Source organism: Haliotis cracherodii, unplaced genomic scaffold (genome assembly GCF_022045235.1).
Source record: "Haliotis cracherodii isolate W230 unplaced genomic scaffold, xgHalCrac1.p SCAF_5, whole genome shotgun sequence".
Lineage (NCBI taxonomy): Eukaryota > Metazoa > Mollusca > Gastropoda > Lepetellida > Haliotidae > Haliotis > Haliotis cracherodii.
The window spans coordinates 58658683-58671031 of record NW_027266308.1 but is presented as its reverse complement, the minus strand read 5'-3'; the positions used below and the strand labels follow the sequence as shown (position 1 = coordinate 58671031).

Sequence of the window (12349 nt, the reverse complement as noted above, 5' to 3'; positions counted from 1 at the left end):
CGAACCGGGTCTTCAGAGTGACGAGAGATCGGTTTAACCACTACGCTACCTACCCCCACAGCCAAGAGAATGTTGAAGCACGTGCGGAATGATCCCATGGGCTTAAAACATCCGGCTTAAACAAAGAGGACTCAAAAAAATTAAATATGTATTACTCAGGATTTATACATTGTTTACAAGGGGATCTTTGGAGGGTACAGATTCTCATATGGACAGCCGGCGGGACCTTAGAGAACATGTTTACACATCGCTGGAATCGATAAAAATTGAATCTAAAAGAAACATACCTTTATTCAAAGAGAAACGAAAACAATAAGCTGTTTATGACAGAAAAACAAACATAAGCGGAAACGCTAACTTCCTATATGGTGTCGTCATTGTTTGTAAAGACAGCCTCGATTGATTTATCTCAGACAGAGGGAGTTGTTATTCAACACATTACCAGACCTGGGTTTTGTAACTTAATCTTTGAACTGAAGGTCGTGGTGGTTCATCCAGCAACAGACTGACGCATCGGGCACCAGACAACACATAAGGAAACCACACAAAGACAAGAAAGATATGCTGCTTCAATGTTTGAATGTTTGAAAAGTTCAATGTTTGAACACAACTGAGATATGAAAAAGAGCTTTCTGCACACAGACCTCATGGATTAGTATTCGATAGCTTTTTGTTTGATAGGCATTACTTTGAAGTTGACACATGATATGGTAGACACAATTTTATGGATAACAACTTCTTTAATACTGTAAAAAGCGACGTTTCGGTATAGATCCTTATACCGTTGTCATGACTGCCTGACAACGGTATAAGGATCTACACCGAAACGTCGCTTTCTACAGTATTAAAGAAGTTGTTATCCATACAATTGTGTCTACCTTGTATAACTGCCCTGATATAAAAGTATCCTCTCATTTGTCAGACAACTTAAAACAACATTTCCTGATGGATGCACCGCAATGTAGCATCTGATACCTTTACTTGGTAATGAAACAACCCGGGTAGAGTAAAACATAACACCATATAAGTTTTTTCTTATTAAAAGCGACGTTTCGGTAAAGATCCTCAAACCGTTGTCAAGCAAGACTGAATGAGGAGAGAGAGTTTTAGAGATTTTACGACCTCTTCAGCCATCGGCTATTTCGCAGTCGGGGCCAGACGGGTTAAGGATAATAATTTAATAATGGGAAATAAGAAAAGTAATCGGCCGGCCAAAAAAACTGTAAAATAGGGGGGATAAAGAAGAAAGAAATACAGTAAAGGGGGGTAGAGTGGGATAAGAGGGCTTAGTAGGAGTGCGGTAGAGCTGTAAGATACCTAGTCTAATGGGAACAAATAATAGAATAGAATTATAACTAGTATAAAATCAGTTAGGCTGTTATGCTAATGTAATAATATCCAATAGAAATGAAAAAAAGAAAAAGAAACAGTGGGGTGGGTGAGAAACCTACTCTAATAAACTTTGGGCTTATTGGCTGGGGTGAGGGAGGCGGGTGTCAGGGGTAAGTGGCGACCGTGTGCGCGTGAGCTGGGCTTGGGTGAGCGGCTGGATAAACGGGCATGGTTATAAGTATCTGGATATGGGCGAATTTTTCGCGCGGACGTCGACTGAATTAGGGACATAGTACATAATATATATAGTAGGTGGAGGATTAACAGTAACAACAATATCATACATTAATGGGATAACATAGGTAGGTGTTGACGACAAAGGGATAATGCTGTCACATCATGATGGACAGAGAACACATAGGTGGAAGCCAATGGGACATGAAGCCAATTAAACAGGATAAGTGATTATTGCTTGATGAGTTCATAGCAGGCGGATGGGATGAAATAGCCTTCATTTCTCTTGATTGATGGCTTGTGGCGGCGAATGTGGACTGCTTCTGTTAGTTTTCTTTTAGTGAAATCATGGAGGTTGTTGGAGATGATTTGGACGTTGTCCCAGTTGATGTTATGATTAGAACAGTAGCTGATATGGTCCGAGATGGCTGATTTACTGTCGGATATAATGGTGGAGGTTTTGCGCTCTATTATTCTGGTGTTGATCTGACGGGATGTTTCACCTACGTAAGATTGTCGACAGTTGCAGTCAATTTTGTAAACTACGCCTTTAGGCTCTTGGGGTTTGGTTGTGTTCCTGTCGTTGGCTCTTAGCATGGTGTCAAGGGAGTTGGAGCTGGTGAAGTGGGTGTCGCTGTTGGCTTGCTGTTTGAGCAGGCGGCTGATGATGTGGGAGGCTTTTCCTATGAACGGGAGGGCGATGCGGAAGGGCGCTGATTCGGGTTTGAGGGTCGCAGGTCTGGGTGTGGGATGGAGTACAGGGGAGATGACTTTGTCGACGAGATTGGCCGGATAATTGTTGAGGTGGGTGAAGACTTGCCGGAGGTGTTCGATCTCCGGTTTGGGGTCAACAGAAGAAAGGTTGATGGCTCGTAGGGCGAGGGTGGAGATGATACCAGTCTTGGTTCTAAGGGGGTGGTTGAAGTTGAAGTGGGTATACTGGTCGGTGTGGAGGAGCTTAAGGTGGACACGTATTTGGATTCTGTTTGTTGAGACGAGGACATCTAGGAAGGGTAGTTGGTTGTTCTTTTTCTATGTCGATGGTGAACTATACTCGGTGGTGTTGTTGGTTAAGATGTTGTGGTAGCAGGGTTGGGTTTTGGTCTTGTTTTAGGATGACAAAGGTCCAGCAAATAGGTTGGATAGGTGATGTGGTGGCTTGCTGTTCGAAGTAGGTCATGTAGATTTCAGTAAGGATAGGAAAGAGTGGGGATCCCATATTCGATAGCGTTGGATGTTTTAAATCTGACGTGAGGGTAAACAATATGAATTTATTCAATTTAAAACAAATAGATGTTCCTACAAATATTTTGTCTTAATTATATTGTCATTTTAATTACATATGAAAAAGGGCTGTGAAAAGTGCACTGACGAGGATTTAGTAGTTTGGTACTAGTTAGGAGTCATTAGAGTGCGGTGTCCTGTGCAAAGTTCCCTTATATGCCAGGATCCCCTTGTGAAATAACTGTCACACGTTTATATGCAGAATAACCAATACCGCGCAACTTAAGGCTTTCTTCGCATAGCCGACACAGGATGAGATTGATATAACAGGAATTTAAATCCACATATGCATCTCTTACTCTTTTTAATCAATATTCGATCCTTGTCTATGGATAATTAAGTGTTGATATTCAAGCTACATGTATGCATAATAATATTTTAATGATAGCCGCCAAGAACCGTTATCTTCATATGTCTTGCGCTTAATGTTATACCGTTATGACTTGATTCTGTTCTTAACGTGCAGCGCGTGTAGGTGAATTATTATTAATATATGTGCCAATACGTTGTATACGTAGTAATTGTCACTGCGTATTTATAAGCAATGGAGTTAAACATACTTTCATTTAAAGATATTTCTTAGAAATACATAGGGTACTGAAGTAAATATTAATTGTCCACTAAAATAGCGCATAACTCCATACGCAATGTATGCTCGAAACGCTGCATTATCATTTTTACTCTCAGCTCCCTGGGGAGTATACACCCCATTTGCCTGGAAGGATAACAGTCACGTTACCATCTCTTAATACCAGTTACCCATTCCCTGCTGGATGAACAGAGGCATATCTTGAACAAAGTCTCCTGCCCACTGAAACACCATATGTGCTTCAGTGGTGGGCAGAACCGAAGCCCAAGAATCAGAGCAACATATCTTCAAAGTTAAACTGTCTGAATGTGTATTCTTGTTTATGTCACGTGTACTTAGGCTATCATTCCTGAACACTACAGATGTGATCTGTCATGGATCTAGTGCAAGAATATATACACAGTTAACGCCAGTACACTTACTCATTAAGAAATAAACGTGCTTTTATATTGAATCTACATAGCACCAACCGAAGTTAACATTAATTCAACGTGAGATTTTTATTTTGATCATTCAGACATCAATAACAAAAGGTTCTCTGATATTGTTCCACTGACCGCAACCTTTTTGTCTGAAGTTCACGACTTTTCTTTTTTATGATTGCAAAGCATTGTTTTAACTATAGTCTTTGATTTTTTGAATAACCTGTTTAAATGAAGACATGTTCTTCCAACTTCGAAATGCCTGTCAAGGTTAAGCCTTTTTCATTCATATGAAAGTAAATCTCCCATATCGAGATACTATTATGTAAAGCATATACATGTATATGTATGGTACATGATTAATACATCCTAATTTAACATTTAGGAAGTTTGATCTTAATGTATTACTTTGATATACACATTTGCATAGGGCTCTAAGTAATATTACAAAATTCTAAGTGTTACATACATATATGGATTTTGATAAAACTGTTCAGTCTGATGGTCTCATACAAGCACATATTATATAGTAAATTCGAGTAGGACGTGGTTATGACGTCTGCCTATGAGCAGTATTGGAAGTTTGGAGTGAGCTCCATGTTCTTATGATTTGTGACCAGTATTCTAGAGCAAGAAGAAACTCTTTTCCCAAGCGTCTCGTTACCCCTCCCTCCATTGAGAATTTTTTAAGACTTATGTCAGCTGAAAACGAACAAATTATTAAAAGCTTAGGTAAATGTCTCTTCCAAGTCATGAACATTCGAACGGAAACATAGTGTTGAACGGTAAATCATTATTAAATCTATTAAATCAGTATATTTCCATTGCATTATGGGCCGGTGGCCTGAGGTACCGAATAAATGTGTTTGTCTGTCTGTCTGTCTGTATTATAGTAAATGTTATTTATCTTAAGTCCTTTTGGTTGCGAAGAGGACAAACATGTACACATAGATCGGATTCCATCTCCCAGTCTTAACACCCTTCTCTAAGTCCTATAAACACGTTACGGCGTTTCGTATCAAGATAACAAGGTAAGCTTCCTCTCTGGCCCCAATAAGCCCTTAAGTTCAGTTTGTATATACAATTTGTATCTCTAATCTATTTTACATAATTCTATTCCAAGATTACAAATGCAACATTTTTAAACATATAAAGGTTGCAATATTTATAAACAGCACCCTGCGAAATCCAGACACAGCGAAATCCACGTGAACAATGGAAAATCTACAGTGGTGTTTTATTATATTTTATGGGAGCATCACCCACTTTTACAATTTTTCTTCAAAACCTATTCACCTTGTTTTAGGGATGGAGTAATCATATTTCGAAAAAAAAACTTCAAAGAGTGACATTTTAATTTTGATCGAAACTCAATATTATCTCTTTGGAGACTATATCTACAACAGGGCATCACTATTGACTTGCCATGGGCCGGTCGTCCACGTTTGACGTCACGTCAATAAGACAATCTTATTCGGTTGGTGCATCTACGGAATCGATACCAAACTGCGACATTTACAGCACGGACAATTCCAGCGATTCGCCCAAGTTTGCTTCTACGTAACCATTAGGCACGCCTAGCTTGGTGTAGACAGCCTCTGGGGTTCAGAAACCAAGACTCGGACTGGTTTGTGTTCACAGATAAGTCCAGGTTGCATCTGGACAGCTCTGATGGTCGTTCAAGGGTCTACATGCGCCCAGGGGAACGTTTCAGCAACGCTTGCGTTACTCAACATCGTCATTTTGGGAGTAGACGTGTAATTGTATGGGATAGCATCACAACTAGTGGGAGCAGGCGGCAATAAGAGGTGTACTTGTGCCCAATCCCTTTGTCTTTCTGGACAATAAAATATGTTTAATGTATAACTAATGGCCTATCAGAATAATTGATGCAGCATAACATTGCTGTTCAGCCATGGCCGGCTGTTTCTCCAGGCCCTCCCCTGGGATGACATGGAACAGAGGCCTACGACAGGATCCGAACCAGCCGGTAACGCCAGCTCAGTTGGACCAATCTTTGATCGGCATTTGGAACAACATTCCCCGGGCTGTTATTAAGCATCTGGTGTGTTCAGTGCGTCACACTGCCTCATCTTTATCAAGCAAATGGTGGTTACATCATATATTGACATTATTAATTGAGGTGTTACACCACCCCTCTTCCAGGGCGTGTCCTTCTGTCTCCTGTAACCAAGTATGGATTTTGTCCATGATAAATCATTGACCTGATAATTGAACAAATATTATGATGATATTTTTAATAACATTGCATTTACACAACATTATATAAAGCAGGGTTACTTTTTTCCGCTCTTATAATTATATTTTGTGGTTAAAATTTGCATCATTGTTTAGTTACTGCACAGTGAAGTCTAAGTAGAAGATGACATTGGTGCCTATCACTGTTGACGACGTCATGTTGAAACTGATAGCTTCTCGGCACAGTTTTCAATTTAGAAGACATAATTTCTCCAGCTTATGGACTTAAGCTGACATTAATCCCACATTAAGCTAACACACCGTGTATTATTAATTTTGTAATTTTCAACCATAAATCATGAGGGACATTCTATAAATTACATAGAATTATCAAAATAAAATAAATAAAATGACATAAACTCATAATACTGAGGTCATGACAATGCATTGTTATGACATCATGTTTGTCAATAGCCTCTCAACTCAACGATCGTGGAACAACATGCATGACTTAGCCAATCAGCATAAAACAACTTTATATTTCTTGGTAAGATTTAATTATCCCAATGGTTAATATACCCATAAAATACTGCATACGATAAAAATTGTTATTCTCATACACGTTCCGTAGAATCAGTTTGATAAACCGAATCGTATATCTATGTACTAGCACAGACATTAAAATATCTCATACAGCAACAAAATGCAAAGTTATAATATGTACATGTGTCATATATTTGCATAGCTACACATGTTAGACTAATATACAAAGATATACATGTATGCATGATAACGTGTGTGCCTGTTGGGTTCCATGTCATGCTTTGTGCCAGTTAGAGAAATGCTTCCCCTTATCGACTTTTGCCGTGTGGCGGTTCTGATGAATCATCTCCCACTTCAACATGTGGGGACCCTGGATCGTCGTGTCAAACTCATCCTCCTGCAACATATACCATCATATTCCTCATTCCATATACTGCTACATTAGCGTCACAACATCGACTGATTGGCTGATGTTCAATAGTGTGGGTTTATCCCTTAAGATATTTCACTTTCGTCATTGTTTCCACGTTTTGAATTCATTGTCAATGCATTTTGGCTATATCAGGCAATATTACAGCTGTTGATCACTTTTATTCTTATTGATAGTATACACGAAATAACGTCAAAATGAATACAGTTTACTGTGGTGAAAGTTAATTTCGTTTCTCTGGAATTGACCACATGTCGTTACCTTCTCGCCCTTATTGCAAGCCTGTTTTGAGGTGACACTTCTGTCCACAGCTACAAATGGCGACCAGTCAATCTTGTGGTTAGGTTTGGACGGATCCCTCATCAGTAATCCCTCCTTCAAGCCGTAGAAGCCGACAGGTTTAGACGAATCCTGCCAACGCAGGTCCATGCTCCATCGAATAACGTTGGAAAGATTCGGCAGACTGAATAAATATAAAGAATGGGTATCAATTATTATCAAAATATGAGGAGTGGGAAGTTTACAAAGGAAGGTATTTTTTGGCAAAAAGCATTATATATTACCTTCTGTGGGGGATCATGTTGTTGATCAAAAGCATCCCGCCGTAGGGAATTGGGCACAGTTTGATGTCTTTGTCCAGATCCACACCTGGAACAATCCATGATCTGTGCATGACACGACAAAACGCTCTGGCACCCAGCTGAGTATAAAACGTCGTCAACGTCTTCCAGCCATGACAACACTTAACGTTCTTATCTCTGAGGTGGGCGATGCTTATTGGTCATCTCATGATCATATCACAGTTCGTCATTACATTAATACGTAAACGATGTATGCATTATCATTAATGCAGACGGAAAATAATATCGCATATCCGGGCCCTAATGAATGCGACCCCTGACGATCCGGGGTAGAATAGGTCTGCAGCAACCTATGCTTGCCATGAAAGGCGACTACGCTTGTCGTAAGAGGCGACCAACGGGATCGGGTGGTAGACTCGCTGACTTGGTTGATGCCTGTCATCGATCCCAATTGCGTGGATCGATTGTCATGATGTCAATCACTGGGTGGTCTGGTGCAGACTCGATTATTTCCAGACCGCCGTCATATAGCTGGAATATTGCTGAGTGCAGATTAAACAACAAACAAACAAACTTGTGAATGCGATGTTTCTTAGGTGCATTGATGAACGCAGTGGCATCCATGCCCTGTTAAATGCATAAATCAATGAATGGGTATCGCATATGGATGTGTGTTTGTAAATATAAAACAATACTTAAAGACAGTTAAACATATGTCTTGCCTAATATACTTATTTAATGCAGTGCAATAAGAATGGGATTCCCATCTCACCCAGAGTCTTCACCATCTCCTCCTCTGGAAGTTCCACATACCACGTGTCCGCCCAGCAGCACGTGTGACGACAGATGCGACCTGGTCGGTGACCGCCGGATACGACCTGGGAACCAAGGAGCTTTGAATAACATCATACAGTAGACAGTGTAGTCCACTGGTATTATTACTTTTACAGAACTCTGTCACTTGTTGAGTGGGTTGGGTTTAAGGTATAGGAGAAATGTCACGTTTTTTTCAGGTTTGTCGATTTTTTCCTCAAGTTTGCTTTTTTGTTCCCATCTATTCTATATATAACAATGCTTAAGAAATCCATTGGTCCCACCTTTTTTCGTCAGCCATTTTGGTCATTTATAGTACAAAGAGTTGGGTGAGTCAAACAAAATCAAACTTGAGCAAAAGAAACAGCAAACGTACTAATTTCCTATTATCAACACTATAATTATTATCGCAGCTTTGAACCAACATCATTTCAGTTTGAACACAGAGGGTCTTATGTCGTAGAAAATCTTTTCTGATGAAGGCTTACCTTTTATAGTAAAACCCCTATAGTAAAACCCACAAGCACCGATACAGAACTGACAGTCCAAGGATTAATAGTTTAATTGCTGGGTTCCAACTAACCCTCACAACTGATGGCATGACAAGTAAAAGGTTTGTTTTTTACTGGACCCTCTCTTGATCACATGTTGGTCATATAAATCTCAGAAAATCACATTCAGATTCATATTTAAGGAAACTGATTGCATGGTTACCGACATTATAAAACCCACGAGGTTGGTAATGGTACTGACAGATCAAGGGTCGTATTTACAGCTTTGAATCCATGGTTCTTGGCACAGTTAATCATCGAAACAAGCAGCGGGGTCTTTGTTCACTGGGGTTCCTGCATATTCTTCTTTTGCATGAAGAAGGCTCATCTCCCTTAAGCCAGAAATCTGACAAGTGCATAATAGTCACCGAATATCTAATCGCATGATGTTTTAGTTATCCTTACTAACCTCCATACAGCCATTTTGAGCAGTGGCATCGAGAAGCGGAATCCAAGCCGTTGGTTGCAGGACTTTGTACGACTCGTTGTCAAGGTAACCACAGTCTTAATTAAAACAACTATGTATTATTAATATCAACATGGTCAGCTTGATTGAAATATATCTGAAACAATATATAACAAATGAGTGAGTATGGTTTTACGCCGCCTTTAGACATATTCCATGAACACCACGGCGGGGGACACTAGAAATGGGCGTCACACATTGTACCCATATGGGGAATCGAACCCAGGCCTTCTGCGTGACGAGCTAACGCTTTAACCATTAGGCTACGCAACAGCCCCTAAAAACGAAAGTCTTACGAGGTTACAGTGCACTGAAGGGAAGCCTCTATTTACCTTGATGCCATGGAACTGTAGACGCGTTGTTCTGAGGTGTTTTTGTCCGCAGGTTCCACACTGGGTGTCCAGCTATGTTTGGTCCCACCAGTTGTTCAACCAAATTCAAGAGTCGGTCATTGCTCCAAACTGCACGGAATTCCTGCATTTTAAGAAGCATTCATATTGAAGGAGTGAGTGAGTGAGTGAGTATGGTTTTACGCCGCTTTTAGCAATATTCCAGCAATATCACGGCGGGGGACACCAGAAATGGGCTTCACACATTGTACCCATGTCGGGAATCGAACCCGGGTCATCGGCGTGACGAGCGAACGCTTTAACCACTAGGCTACCCGACCGCCCCTCATATTGAAGGAAGGGTCAGTGGTTAGTTTTTGACATTCTGATTACAGATAAGTACAAACCTTCACTGATAGGACAAGATGTTTTAGCAACTTTAACAGATTACATGAAGACTATTATATTGTCTACATACCGGTGGGAGGACACCTGCTTTATGTAAGATGACATTGGCACCAGGAAACTCTTTCTCAATAAACGACAGGCGTTCGAACAACCCTTTGTCTTGGTACAAATCTGCAATGGCATACGCATATCAATCAATGTGATATCCTTGGTTTTGGCATATCAATATTTATGTATACCATTGTTGAACATATCTTTGCAAATCTGGATTGCTTAAAGGGCATTGTGCACAGAAACATTTGAAAGTGTAAAGCCACTTGTGTCCTCTGAAGAAATAACATACTTTTAATCTTTCCTCCTTTGTACAACTTCTGAGCGAGATCCTCAACTTGTTTTTCTATGGCTTTTCTGCAAGGGTCCAATTCCTCCTTGGAAAAGAACTTCTCCACTATCAGATAGCCCTGGGGAAGAGCACAATATTTAGAACATCATCGTCATATCATTTCAGATTACATCGACAGTGACAAATTAAACACAATAATAAATAGTGCTAAATATGATTATGAAAAATTAAAAGATCGTATGAACAATTCGACCGGCAATCATCCGAGAGCCGGCATAATGTTCTTTGATGTTTTCATGGCGATAATGACATACTTGAAAACAGGCCCTGATATCTCAGATATCGCATATGCATCTGAAATATCACCACACTTTTAGGGAATCGCCAATTGGTTACTCACCAAATGTAGGCGGAGTTGGCCGATAACTGGGTCACCCTCACACAATACATTGTAACAACATACAAGTCAGGAGAAGTAATAAAATTTTCATTGCATCCATTGTAATAATAAAATGGAGAACGAGGTTTACACAAAGGGGTGCCGACATTCGTGATCTCATTAAAAAGTTTGGCCCTTCAATGTCAGACATTTTGATATGATAAATTAGATTCCGCGCCCGAAAGATCTCGTGCAGATGTGACCTCCTCACTGAGGGGCATGTTCGTCGGTCATAGGATAAAAAACAGTTACATGATTGACTCTCGCCTCGCTGATATTTGTATAGTCTCGCGTCATCATATAACTTTTATTGAATTATTCCCCGCACCCTTATGCAATTTGTTCGCGGAAAATGATTGAAGAAAGTATGCGAGCTTGCCTTCGTCACCCAAGGATCGACGTGTAATACTAAGAAAATCAAAGGGAAAAGTAACTCTGTAATTAAGTGGATAAAACAAGGATTGTCGGCTCAGTATATTATACATAGAGCATGTGTGTGGGGTGTCCATGTTAATCTGCGGCATGGTATTTCAGTGGGCTAGCGCTATACAACCGGCAGACGTCTAGCAAAAGCAGCGACACACACACACACACACACACACACACACACACACACACACACACACACACACACGCGCGCGTTATTGAAGAAAAGAATTGTCTGACCTAACATATTATTTGGTATACTGAATAACTGTAGAATAAAGTAAAATATGATAATAATGTTTCACATACTATACAAAACATTCACCTTGTCAAAGAAATGATCAACTTGAGCCTTTGTGAGTTGTCCTGGCTTTGCTTCAGTTGGCTGGGGTGGAGGAACGGTGAAAACTTCGGGGTAAGCTTCGTCACAATCCCCAGGGTAGCGCGTTGCTGTCGTCGACATGATTGTTCCTCTACTATGATGTGTGACCAGTAATGCCTGTGTGCTAGTGAGTTGATTGCTGGTTTGAGTTGATCTAATTATCCGTATCACATCGGAAACACATTCATCTGAAATGCCTCGTCGTTGTTTCAAGCACTGCGCTCGGTATTGCCGTATGTAACGACGTTTACATCCGAATGGACTAAGGGAAATATATGGATTCATACTATATATGTAAATATGCGTGTGAATATACATATTGTGTGTTGTCTTAAACTTATGTTTAAACTCAAGATACCTTAGATTCTATTTTAGGTGACATACATAGATTACATGTTAGACTGCATGATTCCTTCCCGTGCTTTTGTATTTCTATCATATTTTAGAACACATCAGACTGTGAACCATAAAATTCCACGTTGCCCTCTTTACGTTTTTCATCAAATGAAGGGGGCGGCCGGTTCAAGCGTTCGCTCGTCACGGCGCAGACCCGAGTTCGATTCCCGACATGGGTACAA

General features: G+C 40.2%; 2 protein-coding genes across 2 annotated transcripts; both read right to left on the bottom strand.

The window, feature by feature from the left end:
• Positions 1–1797: 1797 nt before the first annotated feature.
• On the bottom strand, positions 1798–3673 carry LOC139443792 (uncharacterized). Its single transcript, XM_071224708.1, has 2 exons — positions 3610–3673; positions 1798–2570 (listed from the first exon to the last, which is right to left on the bottom strand). Exons 1-2 carry the CDS (start codon positions 3671–3673, stop codon positions 1798–1800), a joined length of 837 nt encoding a protein of 278 aa, XP_071080809.1.
• Positions 3674–6114: 2441 nt separating this feature from the next.
• On the bottom strand, positions 6115–11993 carry LOC139443987 (phytanoyl-CoA dioxygenase domain-containing protein 1-like). The gene is made up of 9 exons (XM_071224887.1): positions 11715–11993; positions 10525–10642; positions 10252–10352; positions 9777–9918; positions 9388–9482; positions 8387–8492; positions 7597–7681; positions 7295–7496; positions 6115–7000 (listed from the first exon to the last, which is right to left on the bottom strand). The coding sequence occupies exons 1-9, from the start codon at positions 11850–11852 to the stop codon at positions 6878–6880; spliced, it is 1110 nt and encodes a 369-aa protein (XP_071080988.1). The 5' UTR covers positions 11853–11993; the 3' UTR covers positions 6115–6877.
• Positions 11994–12349: the final 356 nt, after the last annotated feature.

What these genes read in the sequence shown, in the direction of transcription:
- LOC139443792 (XM_071224708.1), bottom strand. Translation starts at nt 3,673, where the DNA reads ATGGTGTTTCAGTGGGCAGGAGACTTTGTTCAAGATATGCCTCTGTTC. An exon ending in GTTCATCCAGCAGGGAATGG is followed by an intron (nt 2,571 to 3,609) that starts GTAACTGGTATT and finishes TACCCTTCCTAG; the next exon opens with ATGTCCTCGTCTCAACAAAC.
- LOC139443987 (XM_071224887.1), bottom strand. Translation starts at nt 11,852, where the DNA reads ATGTCGACGACAGCAACGCGCTACCCTGGGGATTGTGACGAAGCTTAC. An exon ending in TACAGTTCCATGGCATCAAG is followed by an intron (nt 9,483 to 9,776) that starts GTAAATAGAGGC and finishes GTTTTAATTAAG; the next exon opens with ACTGTGGTTACCTTGACAAC. An exon ending in GGAGATGGTGAAGACTCTGG is followed by an intron (nt 7,682 to 8,386) that starts GTGAGATGGGAA and finishes GGATTGTTCCAG; the next exon opens with GTGTGGATCTGGACAAAGAC.